Genomic DNA, 16,981 nt, shown 5'->3' with positions numbered 1-16,981 from the left:
TAGGGTGTCCACATATGGCTACACAGTAGAATCACCTGGAGAGCTTTTACGATCCCAGTGCCCAAGTCATAACCTATTCAAATTAAATTACAGTGTTGGGGCTAAGAGTCAGATAGCAATATTTTTTAAAGACCCCAGCTGATTCCAGTGCATTGCACCTTTTGCAACTAATGGGCTTATGATTTATCTAACATCACACAAGTGGGGACAGGAACCTACAATGGTTAAACTCCATTGTTTTTAGCCAAAACTAACCCTTGCCTTAAAAATGAAGGATGAGTAGATACAGCATCATTCATGACTACACTTCAGGGTAATATGTTTACCCCAGTTCACAGACAGAGAACATAAGTATGTTTTCATTTGGCCTGTGGCCCCTCCTTAAATGTGGAAGGAGGCATTCATTCCAGTGAATGCTCACTCCAGTTGTAAACACACAGTGACATTCACTCAAGTGTTTGCAGGGGGCCTATTGTGTGCCAGGCATTTTCCTGGGCTGTGGGGATAAATGGTGAACAAGGAACAGAAGGCTTTGCCCTACCAGAGCTTATCAGCTAATGAAGGACCCAAAGACATATTTCAGCAATTCCAACACTTTAGGGTTAAGGCTGAGATGGGAACTTATTTTATTCATTTTTAACTGGGCCTTGTTTCTTGAGGAGGATTTGTGGCAGCAAAAACACACATAATGAAGTTGTTAGGATGTAAATAAGAAACAGAAATCAAGACTAGAGAAAATATAAATAAGAGTAGAAAGTCAAGAACAGAAGAAAAATTCATAGTTATGCAAATCATAAGGATCCGCTTGGGCTGAACCTCAAATTTGGCATTAAGTGTTCTGGCAGCCATATTGGAAGGGGAACTATGGTTAATTATTATTGTCAGAAAGACAAAAAATGCCAGCTCCTCAGGGAAGGAAAGGCTTTCCTAACACTTGGCTCTTAAGGAAATGTCTCATGTGGAATTTTATACAATCTCCAATAATATTCCTACAGTGACTGCAAAAACAGGTTTTATAAGGCAGTACCTTGTAGGCCCTACAAGGAAAGGGAGGATGTGAAATGAAAATGCAATTTAATAAATCTATTTTTTGTCATGAGTGGTTGGTCAGAAGTAAGTTGAATCAGGTCACATATAGGTCCAGATGAATCTATGGCTAAAATACCCAGAGAAGTGCATGGATTGGATACTCTTCATTATTTTTCTCTAATTGGGATTTTGGTAAGTCACATAGATAAAATATTTTCCTGGGGTAGAGTTGAAGGGTAAGTATTTTGTGTTGTGGATAATGTAATGGTTTATTACAGGGGTTAGCTAACATTTCCCATAAAAGATAATAAATAGTAAATATTTTAGCCCCTATGAGCCAGACTGTCTTTGTCCTAATGATTCAGCTCTTCGGTTATAACACAAAAGCAGACGTGGAGAAAACATAAGTGAACAGGGCTGGCTGGGTTCTGGTAACACCTGATTTATAAAAATAGGTGGCAGGTCAAATTTGGCTGACAAACTATATTGCCAACCCCTGATTTAACCTGAAAACTAAAAAAAAGCAAAATGGATTCTTGGGATGCTTTTGTTGGAATCACAGAACATTGAGAAACTTGGCAGGTCTTGGCCAGTGGTGACTCTGACCTCGTAATTTAATTGAAAGTAGGTGATTATGCACGCTGGCAAGAATATGGCTCCCTTTCAGGGTACGTATTAATTGTAGTTCATTGAAGTTCATTAAATTCATTGAAGAAACATGCAGATGCCAAAGCAATCCAATACAACTTCATACATCAGAGTGACACTCAACAGGCATGGATCTGGGGCACAGTTCTGCAGCACAGAACTGAGTCTAGAACTTTTGTCCTCTCATGTGGAGGAGACATGGGGTGGTTCTCACGTGGAGGTCTCACAAAGCAACAGGATTTCTCTGGTAAGATCTTAGGGGTGGTTTCTTAAGAAGGGGAGAGGTGGAATTATCAGCAGCACCTCGTGTGTGCCTTTATCGGCTGTTCAAGCGCAAAATCTGTTCCAGGCTACTACATGTAGATTCCAACTAGTCTTCTAGAAGTACAGCCAAAGATATGGTGACCCACAAGGGAAAAAAATAACATGATTTTGCTGTATAAAAAAGCTTAGTTGTGAGCTTATAATACATATTGTTTATTTATTTGAGAGAGAGTGCACACCAGAGGGAGAGCACAAGCAGAGGGAGTAACAGAGGAAGAGGGAAAAGTAGAACAGGGAGCCCAATGTGGGGCTCAATCCCAGGACCCTGGGATCATGACCTGAGCCAAAGGCAGACCCTTTAATGACTGAGCCACCCAGGTGTCCCTAATAATACATGTTGACAGTTTGTTATGGCCTGAATTCTGGAATACCTCCCACTGGGTGTATACAAATCTGGGATTATTAATTAATTCTTGGTTAATTACATTAATAGTGTCATGGGAGCTACAGGAAAGGGTTGAGTTTGAGAGGTCATCAGAAAAAGGGGGCCTCAAGTGGTTTGGAATCTACAAGAACAGGTGGCTCAGGACTTTAGCCTTCAATATTGCTTTAACCAACTTATGCATAAACCATAGTCCTGAGCGACCAATTACCTACTCATGTGTCCCATATATGGTGACAAGGTGAGTGGAAGCTTATTAAGAAGACACAGCTTCGAAAGAGTTTGCAAAAACATGACTGTGGGTATAGTTGTGGAACCTTTGGGACCTCGTCGTCTGAACATAATTTGGTCTAGAACCCTTCCTGAGTAGTAGGGAATTGGGGCATTTACTCCATTTGGAATTTCCTAACTGTTCACTCCTCCAGCAGCAGGAAGTGGTTAGGAAAATGGTTGCTGCTTGTAATATATTGCAATGACTAGTCCAGGCTTATGGAGAGCAAGGACTGTGTCTTTATCTCCCTATCCCCAGGGCTTAACCCAGGACCCAATCCCCAGGGGCTGCTCTAAAATGTTTGCCCAGTGAATGAATCCTGGTCAGTATCATCCTGTTTGCAAAGCTAGTATCCTAGAGAGAGGAGCTGCCAGGAAGGGAGCTGGCTCCTTTTTTTGTTACACAAATCATGGCAGACATTGAATCACTCCAAAAGAGACTAAGGCTATTGTTTTGGGATTGGAACAAAATATGTCTACAAGATGTAAAAAGCAGAAAACCATTCAGATAGAATCACAGTGGCCCCCACCCCACCCCAGCAGATATGGGAGTAGGGTAAGGGACTGGCAGTCAGATTTATATGGCAGGTATATTTTTAATCATGGCTTATTCTTAACAACCAAGATTTAAGGCCAGACAAGTTTCAAGGGCAAATTTCTTAGGGAAAATGTCTGATGTCAGAGCTGCCTGAGACTTCTCCTTTTTCAGAAATAAGTGGCCAGGCTTAATTATTTTGTTTCCTCCTCTTCTTTCCTCTGGCCCCTGCCAGTATGCTTATCTATAACAAGGGCTTTATCAGTTGACTTAAGAAAACACATTTCCTTCAACAAATGTTACAATATGATCTTATGGTCGTTTTATTTTTCAAATATCCCCACCACTGATGAAAACAGATCCGTAGAGAATGGAGATACTGTGAGCCAAAAGCAAATTAATGCTGCCACAGCTCTGCCCCCATGCCACCCTGGTGGCCAGGTCATAGAGCAAGAAGGAAGGACAGAGCCAAGGGGATGAGGTTGTACCCAGGAACCCCAGAACCCAGCTGAGGCTCCAGACCTGAGCCTTTCATTGTAGGCTTCAGTTGAATGTGGGCGTCAGGTGAATCAGAACAGATGAACTTAACTTTGCTAAGCCTAAGGTCACATGGGGGTAAGCTTATCACAGGTAATTTGCTTTACTGTAATAGAGAAACTGCCTACTCCCATTGCATCCAGTAGGCTTCTAAGGGACATTTATTAAATATCATCTCCTCCTTGTCCCTCCACCTCTTTCTGGCTCCCACATCTCCAGACCAAAGAAACTTGAGCACCTGCTCATAGTTTGGCCCCTAGGTCTCCCCCAGCATTAACCACAAGTAGGTATTCATTGTGACTCCCTATGTGTTCATTGGCTCACTGATCCATTCTGGGTGTTCCAGGGCCTGAGGATCATTTTCTCGGACGCATCACGGCTCATCTTCCGGCTCAGCTCCTCCAGCGGCATGCGGGCCACCATCAGACTGTATGCAGAGAGCTATGAGAGGGACCCCAGCGGTCATGACCAGGAGCCCCAGGTATCTTCAGCCCTGTGTGTCCTATCACTTCTGGAAAATTTAGGGAGCTCTTGTGAGCTCGTAGTTAAGTTCTGGAAAGTAAGTTCTGTACTGATAGATCCAGCTGAAGGACAAGCTTGCAGTAACTCCAGGCAGATTGTATTCATTCATTCATTACAGTGTTTGGAACAGAAAAGTTCGGCTCTGGATTCTTTGATGAGTGTAGACCAGCATTTCCCAAATGACTTTCCCTTCTTGATGGTTTTGCAGTTTGTTAATCGGGGTGACATCAAGAAAAAGCACCTTGTACAGATAAAGAAATTTCTGGTGAGAGCCAAGCTGGTCCAATTCCTCAGAGCCTTGACTCTGCGCTTGTAGATAATGAATCTCCAGGTGTTTGGCAGACTCTGAGTTGGATCATGACCTTGAGGTGTGAACGTGGATGGGCCTCCTGTCTGAGATCACTGCAGAGCCCAGCTTCTCTTGAGGGGCGACGGCTGGTCTGTATTTAAATTTAAGGGAGGCTGAGGTAGACCAGCCAAGGCCGGGCTGCCTTGTGTTTGGCAAAGCCCCTTATGTTGTCAACAATAGAGCTAATTAAGAACTCAGAAAAAAATTATAAATAGCTCAACCGTAAGCATCCCCACTCTCACATTCATTAAAGCTGCAGGCAACGTTAATTAATAGCAGAAAGGACCCACCAAACTACACTGCTGGCTGACCCTGGCCCCCTGGTCTCTACTTCACCCTGGGGTTTGAAGCACAGTCCTTGATGAAGTGATTTCTTGAGGTGAAACCAGTAGTTCTATATGCAATGCTTCTTTTGTGGAGAAGTAGAGAAGCAAAGAAAAACTCGCTGCTGCTCATTTTAGAGTTCCAATAATAATCTGCCATCCTTGTGCCCTAGAATGATATAAGTAAGGGTTTTCTTTGTCAGTGGTTTAGTGTGTTTTTCTTAAAATGGTATCTTTCTTGGGAGCATCGCAAAGAACTTGACAGATAGGGTGCCATTGATCCTTACAGCTGATGCTGTAACCAGAAGATCCATTTGAAGTCACATCATCTTAGATGCAGAAGGAGAGGCCTGGGAGGCTGAGAGCTATTGTCAGTGTCACCAAGAGCATGAAGCAGCAGAGCATGAGGCTAGTATAAAGTCCTCAGCCCTTCCCCATCAGAATCACAGGCTTTCCATGCAAGGACGGGCCATGCTCTGCCAACATAATTTGTCAGTGAGTACATTTCACCCAAGATAGTACCAAATCATGTAAGAATTGGAGGCTTACCCTCTCTTTCCATATAAAAACCCTTCTACTTCTCATGTTGGGAAACCAGATTGAAGCAAGAGCCTAAAAGTCCAGAGCTACATACAGGGTGAGGAATGATATTCCTGGCCTCACCAACTCTGACTCACTCTGACTTGAGGCTATTTTTTCTCAACATTCTTTTCCCTATTTGCACAGGGTAAGTGGTTATGATTATTTGCTTATTTTTATTTACCTTCCACACTGACTGCAGGCATATGATGTCCAGGCCTTTAGACACGTATGAAAACGATCTATGTTCCGCAAAAGCCAAGTGGTGCCACTTTTTTTTTCCCCCAAAGCTTCCTTTGAAGCTGAAAACCTCCATAGGCCTCCTGCTAGAGGATTGTGTGTTAAGTATATACTTCAATCTGTGGGTGAAGAAAACATAAGTAATGCTTGTTTCAGCGGCCCATACGGGGTATTTTCCATCCTGTTGGCTTAAAGAATTTGCCATTTTGAATGGTTGGGGAATCCTTTCATTGATCTTGTTCTTCTGATCAGTAATTGGCCCTCCATTTTTAATCATGAGCGAGGGTCTTCCCAAACCTGGCTGGGTGGGCCTTGCCATATTTAGCTCATGATCCAGCTCATAATGTTACATTAAAATAGAACTCTTCATTGAAATAGCTTGTATCATTGACTCACCAACTGACAGCCTATTGCATAATACATTTAAGTCAAGGTATCATTTAGAATGAGGTTTTAAAAGACATCTATACCCCAAAAAAAAAAAAAAAAAAAAAAAAGGGATCCCTGGGTGGCGCAGCGGTTTGGCGCCTGCCTTTGGCCCAGGGCGCGATCCTGGAGACCCGGGATCGAATCCCACGTCGGGCTCCCGGTGCATGGAGCCTGCTTCTCCCTCTGCCTGTGTCTCTGCCTCTCTCTCTCTCTCTCTCTGTGACTATCATAAATAAATAAAAATTAAAAAAAAATAAATAAATAAAAATAAAAGACATCTATACCCCTAAGGAAGAAGAAGATGCTCAGCAGGCTCACCTGTCTCAATACTGCTGAATCATTCCTAGGAACTTAAGTTTGACTGTTGGGGCCTCCTTATTGCCTTGCTTCCCAGGACCCCAGCTTCTGCCTTTGAAGAGCTCTGGAAGAAAAAGCCTTTGGCCAACTGTTAACAGAGATCAAAGATAAGGCATGCTTGCTCCTCAGGGTATTAATAATCCGGGGCCTGATGGCAAAAGACCAGCTATGTTGCTTCCTCAGCTGCAGAGACCTCTTCCTCCATTCTAGCTTGTTCTGATTTGCAGCCCAGAAAGCAGAACAAATACCCATCTCCCCCGACCCCACACACTCAGACACCCAGTCAAGTACTTCTCGAATGTCTAGAGATTCCATTGATAAATTTATCCAATTCAACAGATATTAATGTTTAACTTGCCTTAACTTGAGACCCACTGCATTCCAGTTAATAGCAAGAGGAGTAGAGAGTTCTCTTCAACTGGCTTCTCAGCATCTGGCTATTTTACTTTGGATGGGTAGTTCCTTGTCTATATATCTTTTTAAAAGTTTTTATTTAAGTTCTAGTTAGTTAACATGGAGTGTTATATTAGTGATTCAACAAATATATAGTGATTAAGCAATATAGTGATTCAACAAATCCATACATCACCTGGGGTTCATCCAAGTCCTCCCCTTAATCCCCATCACCTATTCCCCCCTCCCCCCCTCCCCCCTCTCTCTCTTCTGGTGATCATCAATTTGTTATTTATAGTTAAGAGCCTGTTTCTTGGTTCGCCTCTCCTCTCTCTTTCTTTTATCCCTTTGCTGCTTTATTTCTTAAATTCATATGAGTGAAATCATACGGTATTTGTCTTTCCCTGACTTATTTCACTTAGCATGATACTCACTAGCTCCATCCAGTCATTGCAAATGGCAAGATTTCATTATTTTTGATGGCTGAGTAGTGTTCGGTGTGTCTATATATACACCACATCTTCTTTATCCATTCATCAATTGATGGACACTTTTGTCCTAACATTTTAAAAATGTTTTATTTATTTATTCATGAGATACACAGGAAGAGGGAGGCAGAGACGTAGGCAGAGGGAGAAGCAGGCTCCATGCAGGAAGCCCGATGTGGGACTTGATCCCCCAGACCTGAGATCACAACCTGAGCCAAAGGCAGCCGCTCAACCGCTTAGCTACCCAGGCATCCCTTGTCCAGACATTTTAAAGATATGTGAACATATTTTAAGCATTAATACTGTGGTAGCTTTGTAAAAGCATTTGTAACCATCCTAGGGATGTACCTAGGAAAACCTGTAGTATAATCCATATCCATAAAAATCCCTGCTCCTGCCTGTGGATTTGAGTCCATTTTTACAATATTTACTATGCTATTTGTTTTAAATGATGTAAAATAATTTCTTAATTACATCAAAAATGTTTTTTAAGAATTCTATCCATCTAGACCTAGGACTGGGTGGTGAGGGGAGGAAGAAGATGGGGGCCCTAGACAGGGGAGAAGGTACTTGCCTTGCCCTTGCTCTGGTCCTTGGTTAATCAGGAAGGAAAGCCTTCAAGGCCTGTTTCAGGAGGATCACATAGTTTTGAAAATACAAGATTACTTTAATTTTACTGGCAATCAGTAGGCCTTCCTTCAACAGCCCTCAAACCAGCTGGTAATAATTTGGAAAAAGGGATGAGCCAAAGGATTTAAGTTCACCGGTGACCAGAAATAGTCTATTTGTTTTCAACTTTCTTTCCCACCAAGCTTATTAGCAGGACTGCTCAATTAACTTTTTATTTACCTTGTCTCCTTTTCCTTTTGAACCTGAGGGTGGAGTAGCTAATGAACAATAAAAGATCCAAAAGGAAAAGGAAGGAGAAGTTTTGTTAAGGGCTGGATAATCACAGCCTGATAATCAGCTCATGGCTAATCAACAGTTGGCTTTGGTACTTTAATTGCAGAATAAAGCCACACCCTATCTCACCCCAAGCTTTGGAAGGAGACCAGTTTTCCCCAACCCTCCTTACAGTTGAGGGAATTTATGTATTTCTGATAAGCTGTATATAGAATACTTTAAGGACCAATATCTCAGCACCGAGAGTCATATATGGAATTCATCTATCCAACCAAGGGCTGGTGGCCATCTTGCTCTACTTGTTCTTATTATGACTTTATAATCCAGAAATGTTAAGTACAGAGCCATTTTGTGTTATGCTGGGAGAACATAATTTCTCACCTAAACCAGGATACATCTGAGAGTGAAAGGGGGGCACCAATAATAATTATGTTGAGACTGTCCCCAGTAAACCAGAACATTGGGTTATTCTACTTACATACCTCATGCTATGCTAGATCTTCCCATTTCTTTAGAGATGGGCTTCCGAGAGCACTAGTAGTATAAGTCTAGTAGTACAGAGGGAATGCCAGGAATGAAGAGTTGGATCTGTGGTTCTAACCCAGGCTACATACCAGGACCACTTGGGGGCTTTGGTAAAGATATCTGGGCCTGGGCCTCACTCCCAGAGTCTACCTTAATTATTCTGGGGTAGGGACTGCATTTTTGAACAGCTTCCCAGATGATTCTAATTAGGTGAGTGCTCATAAACTTTAGTGTTTATTTACTTTGCCTGGGGATCTTGCTAAAAAATGCAGATTCTGACTGGGGAAGGCCAGAGGAGTCTGCATTTCTAATAGACTCCTTGGAGCCATACTTGGAATAGCAAAGAGTTAGATGAATTGCTAACCCCTAATGACACGTCATTGAATTAATCTAAAATTGTAAAAGCAACACCTGTATTTAGAGCCCTTGCGTGCATGGGCCTCTATCCTCTGGATCTCTCTCTGGTAGCTCACCCAACTTGACTTGTGTAAAAGTGATCACCTGTCAGCCTCCCCCTTGTTCCTACTCCCTCCAGAAGACCCCTGCCTCTTTCAGCATCCTCAACTCAGTAAGTGGCTGAAAAGCTAAGAATCATCATTATTCTTTTTTTTTTTTTTCCCTTATCTCACATCCCACCCCCAACCGCAAAGCCTACCAACATGACCTTCAAAGCACGACCAGAGCCTGGCCCCACCTTGCCACCCCTACTGTTTTTATCCAGGGCCAAGCTAGTGTTCTGGCCTCCAGATTATTGCCTTGGTGTCCTACCTGGTTTCTCTCCTTCCACCCTTGCCCACTCCCTGCCCATACCCTAGTCTTAGCACAGCAACCGGAATGATTCTTTTTTTTAAAAAAAGATAGATTCCCTTCATTGCTCTGCTAAAATCCTTTAGTGGCTCCCCAGCTCACTCAGAGAAGAGCCAGAACTCTTACCGTGGTATCAAGCCCCCAACTGGAAATGGCCCCCTTCTCTTTCTGACCACATCTCCTATCTCTTGTCCTATTTCTGTGCTTCAGCCATTGTTCTGTGTATGTGCCAAGAACACTCTGCCTCAGGACACTTACAATGTCTATTTCCCCTGCCCGGAATGCCTTTCCCTGCAATATCTGCATGGCTTGCCCTCCCACTTCTCAGTGAGGACTCCCCTTTTCACCCTGCATAAAATAACCCTGACACTCAAGTAGCACTTATCTTTCTCACCCAGGTTTACTTTCCCCATAGTGCTTATCCCTGCCTCACACATATATTTACTTGTTTTATTGTGTCTCTCCCAGTAGAATGTAAACACCAGGAGGCTAGGACTTTCTTAGTATTTTTCACTGTATCCCTAGTACATACAGTACTACCTGGCAGATGGTAAATGCCCAATATAATTTTGCCAAATGAGTAAAATATTCAGTGTTAATTACTTTGGAATATCTCAGACTGATTATATCACATGGGAGACTGAAATATTCTGTACTCAGTATGAACCTTGGTTACTATTGGGTTTTCTCCTATGCTTGAGAGTTTGAATAAAATCTGTTGTCATTTGTAAGGTTCTGTGCCAGGCACCATTCTAGATTCTTTTTGATGCATCATTATTGTGCTTATCATTCTAATACCACCCCCCATCCAGTAGGTTTACCATCCTGCTTTGGCAGGTGAGTAAACTGATTTGGGGAGCCATTAATACTCAGAGAGCAGGTAATTTCTAGATTGGAGAGTCAAATTAGGTCTTAATAAAACCTGCTAATCCTTGAGGTCCAAGGAGAGAGGATTTCCTCTTACCTGTGCTTGAACCCTGGAGCCTTAGTTCAGTGTTTACTTATTGAGATATATATTTTCTCACATCAACCAACTTCCTCATTCTATATACCACTGGATAACAAACAGTTAAATTCGGTTCTGACACTAACTACCTGGCGTTAGCACAGGCCCCACAGATGAAGGGCTCAGTCCCACAAGACTACTCCCACCTAAGATACTAGTGGAATTAAAAATAAAGAAAATAAAAAAAGGGGCAGCCCGGGTGGCTCAGTGGTTTAGCGCTGCCTTCAGCCCAGGCACTGATCCTGGAGACCCAGGATCGAGTCCCATGTCGGGCTCCCTGCAGGAGCCTGCTTCTCCCTCCACCTGTGTCTCTGCCTCTCTCTCTCTCTCTCTCTCTCTCTCTGTGTGTGTCTCATGAATAAATAAATTTTTAAAAATCTTAAAAAAAAAAATAAAGAAGATACCAGTGGAAGATGGAGCGTCCAGGCTCCCCACATTTCTACCCATTAGAATACAAATTTAGGGGTTCCCATGATCTCCTCAGGTTTGGTAATTAGCTGGAATGACTTAAAGAACCCAGGAAAGTACTTTCCTTATTATTGGTAGTTTATTATAAAAGATACTATTCAAGAATGGCCAAATGGAAGAGATTCATAGCACAAAGTATAGAGGGAAGAGCGCTCAGGGCTCCCATGGCTTCTCCTGGCATGCCAGCCACCCTTCCAGCATGTTAAAGTCTTCACCAACTCAGAAGCTCTCTGAACCCCATTTAGGAGTTTTCTTTTGAGGTTTCAGCGCATAGCTATGATTGATTCAATCACTGGGCATTGGTGATTGAACCCAACCTCCAGACCTTCTCCCTTCCTGGGAAGTGGGGATTTCCAGCCCTCCAATCCCCTGATTGGTTCCTCAGGCTACAGCCCTCATTTTGAAGCCACTAGAGGTTCACAAGAGTCACCTCATCAGCATAAAATCAGGTGTGGTTGAAAGGGACTTATGATGAATGAATCCACTCCTATCACTTAGGAAGTTCAAAGGATTTGGGGAGCTCTGTGCCTGGAACCAGACAGAAAGACCAAAAATATATAGGTTTTTTTAGAGCACACTTACGGATGTAGATACATGTGAGTGCTTTGAAAATAACTATTTCTCTCTCCCTTAACAGTGAATGGGTTTTAAAAGTTATTTTAAAAACAATTTTCTAAATACATACTTATTAGGATTTATACTCAACAGGGATTCTAAAGTTAGTAGTTAACTAGGAGAATAAAATTAGAAATTGAAATCATATATGTAATGGAGAAGAGCTAGAAATAATGGAATTCAAAAATGACACATAACTGGATACTCAGGTATTCAATTCTCATGACCAGATGAAAATGTATATATGTATATATATATACTTACATATACTTACATATGTACATGTGTCTGTATATACACACATATGTATATACACACATGATTTTGGATTCATACTAAATATATATATAAAACATTATGCTGTTATTTAAAAAGAAAATCTGCACAGAGATTTTATTAATAGCCATACACAAAAAGATGAGGAAATAGTTCATTTTTTTTCGCCTCAGAGTTTAGTCTGTATTTGCTGTAATTTTAAAACATGGCGGAGGGTGGAGTGATGTAGAGAGAATTTAGAAAAGAAACACGTGGTTAAAAGGTTGGGATGTACACTCTCTGGACAAGTTAAAGAGCTGGCTCATTTTGCTTGTAAGAGAGGCATGACCTGGAGGTCTTGAGGAATTTAAAGAATAATATGCTGAGAAAGATGACCAGCTGTTCTCCATAACTAATGAATATGTAATTTGATGAAATAAACTCAAGCTGAACTGGAAGGGATTCAGATTGACTGTTAGGACAATTTCTCAACTGTGAGGGCGCCTGCCCAATTAAGATGGCTGGTCTGTGCTTTTCTACAAGTCTCTATGATCACATAGATTCAAATAATTTTTAAATATAGGCAGGCATGGAAAGAATGGAACAAGGTAATGTCTCAACATTTTCTAGAATCTTAAAATTGGGTTCTGTGCAAACAGAACAGGTCTGGTCAGGTGGGTTAGATTTCCCTCTAGTGGCGTAGAAAGGAATTTAGTACAGCTGTGTGTTCACAAATCAGTGTCACTTGGAGCGGGATGAAACTTGAGAAAGAAGCAAAGATGTAGGGATTTTCTTTATTTCTGCTCACCTAGGTGACTAGCCTCCTAAAAAGGGTGAGCAGAACAATTCTTCTTTTTCTCCCTTAGCTATTGCAATCTGGACTCACGGTCTATTACTATGGATTGTTTTCCTTGGAACTGAGAACTGGGGATGATCATCTGTTGGTGTGTGAAAAAACTCCCTTGGACTGGAAGTTTGGCAGGTGTTTCGCAGGGGCTAGTGTCTGTCATGGTACAGGGATGATTAGGGTTTTGATGACAATGGGCCTTTCCCTGCCTCTGCTGGGATCAGAACTCCCTTCACGGTCCTGAGTGGGTGTTCTAGCATTTGTGGGAAAGTGTGTGCCTGATGAGATCTGACTGCTGCTATAAACCACTCATGTTGAACCCATAGAGTTTAGTTCAAATCCCTCTTTTTGGCAGTAAGCACAAAAGAGACCCTTACTCCAAATATTTTAAGGCTATCTGACATTACCAATTTATCCCAAGAAGCTGGTGGCCCTAAGAAGCAGAAGAACTAAAAGTTGTGCCTTGATCCTGGCTTTGAGTAAATTTTAAATTAAGGTTTAGAGACCCCAAACTCTGAAAAAATGTATATTTCCCCTCCCTACTTCCCTATACATAATTAAAAATATAAACAAAAACTTAAAAAAGATTTTATTTATTTCACACACACAACACACACAGAGAACACAAGCTGGGGAACAGCAGAGGGAGACAGAGAAGCAGGCTCCCCACTGAGCAGGGAGCCTCATGGGACTCAATCCCAGGACCAGGGATCATGACCCCAGCTGAAGGCAGACAGCTCAACCGACTGAGCCACCCAGGTGCCCCCCAAAAAAACAAAATTAACTTTGTTAATAAAGGTAAAGAAATCCAACACAATTCTTGTTTTTTTCCTTATGATGCTGTTTATTTTGCTGTGCCCAAAGCACATGCCTAACCAGCTACTGGTTAACCTGGCACTGTTTATGTCCACAAATCACAGAGTCTTGCTGGATCTTGTTTACTCAGCCTGAAAAGGGAGCATGAATGAATTTGCCTTGGTCACACAAGTACAGAGGGTCACTGGCCATAACTCCTCTCACCAGATGAATGGGTTTGACAACTGTGGCAAGCACAGTCTGGCTTTCCCAGCATCCTCTTTGTTCCACCCCAGAAACACAGCCCGACCACGTTTCCATGCCCTTCAGCAGAAAGCTCCTCAAAGCTCATCAGCTGGCGGTGATTCAGGCTTCCTTTGAAGCAGTGCCCTTCTCTGGTGGAGAGTAAATCATTTCCTTTGCTCATAAATAAGAGTGTATCTTGGTAAATGAATACTGATGGTGAAGATGGAGACTGGCTGTGACCTTCAGGAGAAGGCTCTAGACTAGACCATGCACTCAAGCAGCATCAGGAGGAGACACTGCCTAGGCTGGCCACCATGGTTCATGCATTTTTCCTGGGGAACATACGATCTGGGTGGTTGAGGGAAGGAATGTGGCTGTTTTAGCTTTCCTGTCTGTTCTTGGATAATTTTGACATCCCTTTTTTAAAAAAAAGATTTTATTTATTCTTGAGAGACATGGAGAGAGAGGCAGAGACACAGGCAGAGGGAGAAGCAGGCTCCTCAAGGGGAGTCCCATGTGGGACTCGATCCCAGGACTCTTAGACCATGCCCTGAGCTAAAGACAGACACTCAACTGCTGAGCCACCCAGGTGTCCCTAAGTTTGACTTCCTGACCCCAGGAAGAGAAACCCTGTTTCAGACGCAGGTGAGGGAGTTCCCCGTTCCTTTGTTTTTTGCCTTCCAGGAAAGCTAGGAGGTATGGCAACCTCCAGAAGGGCAGCATTTCAGTACAGAATGCTTAGATCTTAGGCAGGAGAAAAAACAGTGAAAGATTTTATGAAATTGCTTTATGGGTTTTTGTTTGTTTGTTTTTGCCTTGGGTTTTATTTCCAAACATTTTGGTTCATATAAATCATCATATTGAGGGGCACCTGGGTGGCTAAGTTTATTAGGTGTCTGTCTGCCTTTGGCTCAGGTCATGATTCCAGGATCCTGGGATTGAGCCGCATGTCTGACTCCCGGCTCAGCAGGGAGTCTGCCTCTCCCTCTGTGTTCTCTCTTCTCCTGTTTTGTCTCTCTGTCTCAAATAAATAAAATCTTAAAATGAAAAAAGAAAGAAATCATCATGTGAGATATTTGTTGGTTGGGGCCTGTGTTTCTAGACTTAATCATAGCGGTATGGGACGTAAGGAGGCCATGGGAGTATTTTAATACGTAGGTTTTGTTATTATTCAGGTATGGTGAGGCCAACAGAACAGGAGACGATTGGGCTTGAAAGGATAGCTTGTTAGTCACTGTTCCCAAGAGGAGAGGCATGCCACTCTATGCAGGGCCACATGGGAAACACTGTGATTAGTTTTGAGGCTGGAAGAGTGGGGGGAAATGTGGGCAAGAGATTTTATTGTGGTTTATATAGAGAGGAACACATGAGACAGTGTAATTAGGTTTAGGATTAATTAGTTTGAATAATTTCAGCAGGCTCTGGGGCAGAGAGGCTGTCCCTGGTTATCTGATACCTGGCCCATGAGTGATTAGGGATGGTGGAGAGTGGCCTAGAATGTGAGGGCCCCATGGGGAGATGGTTGGAGATTGGACTTTGGATTGGTTGGTCTGCACATGAAAGGCATGTTCCTAGGGTACTTATTTGCTATCTCTAGAAATTAGCTAACTCTGGACAGGGCAGTTCCTTGCAGTATCAGCAAGGCCCTAAGATGTCAAAGCATCACAATAAAAGACATGCATAATATGGAGAGGAAAAAAGAAAACTGTAGTCACTTTCTCAGGTGGATAAAATTGCTCCAAGATTTTGGCACGATGTCCAATTGTTCAAAGGTTAGGCTTTGGTATCCTACATCCTTGGTCTTGGGCCCTAGGTATTCTGTGATCTTGGACAACTTCTGTAAGTTTCAGTTACTCTCCAATTATATGGAGATCAAAATACTTTTTATTTCATAGAATCGTTGTGATGATTAAATGAGATCATTCATACAAAGTGTTTTGGACAACGCCTGGCACATACAAAGTGCTCAATGTTAGTTGTTATTAATACCATTGTTCTTGTCATTATTTTTATTACTCGCAGTGTAGACCAATTTTCTAATCACCTGAGGATCAAAAAGTCTCAGACTAATTAGTAACTTGTTTTATAATGGAATTAACCTGTCTTGTCCTATCTTTTCCCATTAAATTCTCTGAAGGCCACCTGTATTGCTGGGAGATGATGTCTTAAGAGAAATGTCAGCTTCTAAAGACTTGGTCTTATAAGAGGGTTCCCAGGCCCTTATGACATGGTATTTTAGATATGCCATACTTTCTAGAAAGGTTAAAAAATGAAGTTGAGATTCTCTACCTGTCTTTCTAATCCCTCCTCTTACTCCTCCCATTCTTTAGAATCCCTACCCTGATGGGGCTCATGGAAAAAATTTGCTGTCCTCCTGGTTTGAAACAAGATACTGAGTTGGAGTTATTTATTAATCCTATTTTATCCAAGATGGTATACAACTGGCTGGCTGTTCCCAGCTCATTTTCCAGAGAGAAATGATTTAAAGACAAGAACAAGTGTGAGACAAAGTGTAGGCTTATTGGAGAGAAGATTCTGGAATCTCTGTTGCTGGTTATGAGGTGCTTATTGGCTTCAAGGTATTAAATGAGAAACATTAGTCCTATGGAAGAGGTGTTAACAAGCTTTTTTCTATCAGAGGCTAGGTAGTAAGTACTTTTAAGTTTCCCCGTTTTATGTGTTTGCTAGGGCTGACATTACAAAGTATCAAAGACTGGGTGGCTTAATCAATAGAAAGTGACTCTCTTCCAGTTCTGGAGGCTAGAAGTCCAAGAACCAGGTGTGAGCAGAGTTGATTCCTTCTGCGAGCTGAGAGAGAAAGATCTGTGACTTTGCTTCTTGGTTTGTGGATGGCCATCTACTCTATCTCTTCACATCATCTTCCCTCCATACATGTCTGTGTCCGAACTATTCCTTCTTAGAAGGACACCAGTCATATTGGATTAGGGTGCACACCGATGACCTTATTTTAACCTGATTGCCTTTGTAAAGACCCTATCTCCAAAGAAGATCACTTACTGAGGGACTGGGGGATTCAGGACTCCAACATATGAATTTTGAGAGGGGGTCACAAACTCATAACATTAGTCATAATATATTAGTCGGTGTT

The 16,981-nt window shown here is 42.2% G+C and overlaps 1 protein-coding gene across 1 annotated transcript in view; it reads left to right on the top strand.

Moving 5' to 3' along the window:
- PGM5 (phosphoglucomutase 5) overlaps positions 1–16,981 on the top strand; it is a 196,815-nt gene that overhangs the window by 148,856 nt on the left and 30,978 nt on the right. Inside the window, exon 10 of the mRNA XM_072838929.1 lies at positions 4,072–4,206. Coding sequence (XP_072695030.1) covers positions 4,072–4,206 — 135 coding nt within the window. The remainder of the gene's footprint in view (positions 1–4,071; positions 4,207–16,981) is intronic.

The sequence above is a fragment of the Canis lupus genome, chromosome 1, assembly GCF_048164855.1.
Source record: "Canis lupus baileyi chromosome 1, mCanLup2.hap1, whole genome shotgun sequence".
NCBI classification, from domain to species: Eukaryota; Metazoa; Chordata; class Mammalia; order Carnivora; family Canidae; genus Canis; species Canis lupus.
Note: the sequence above shows the minus strand (reverse complement) of the source record. Positions and strands in the feature narration are given on the sequence as shown.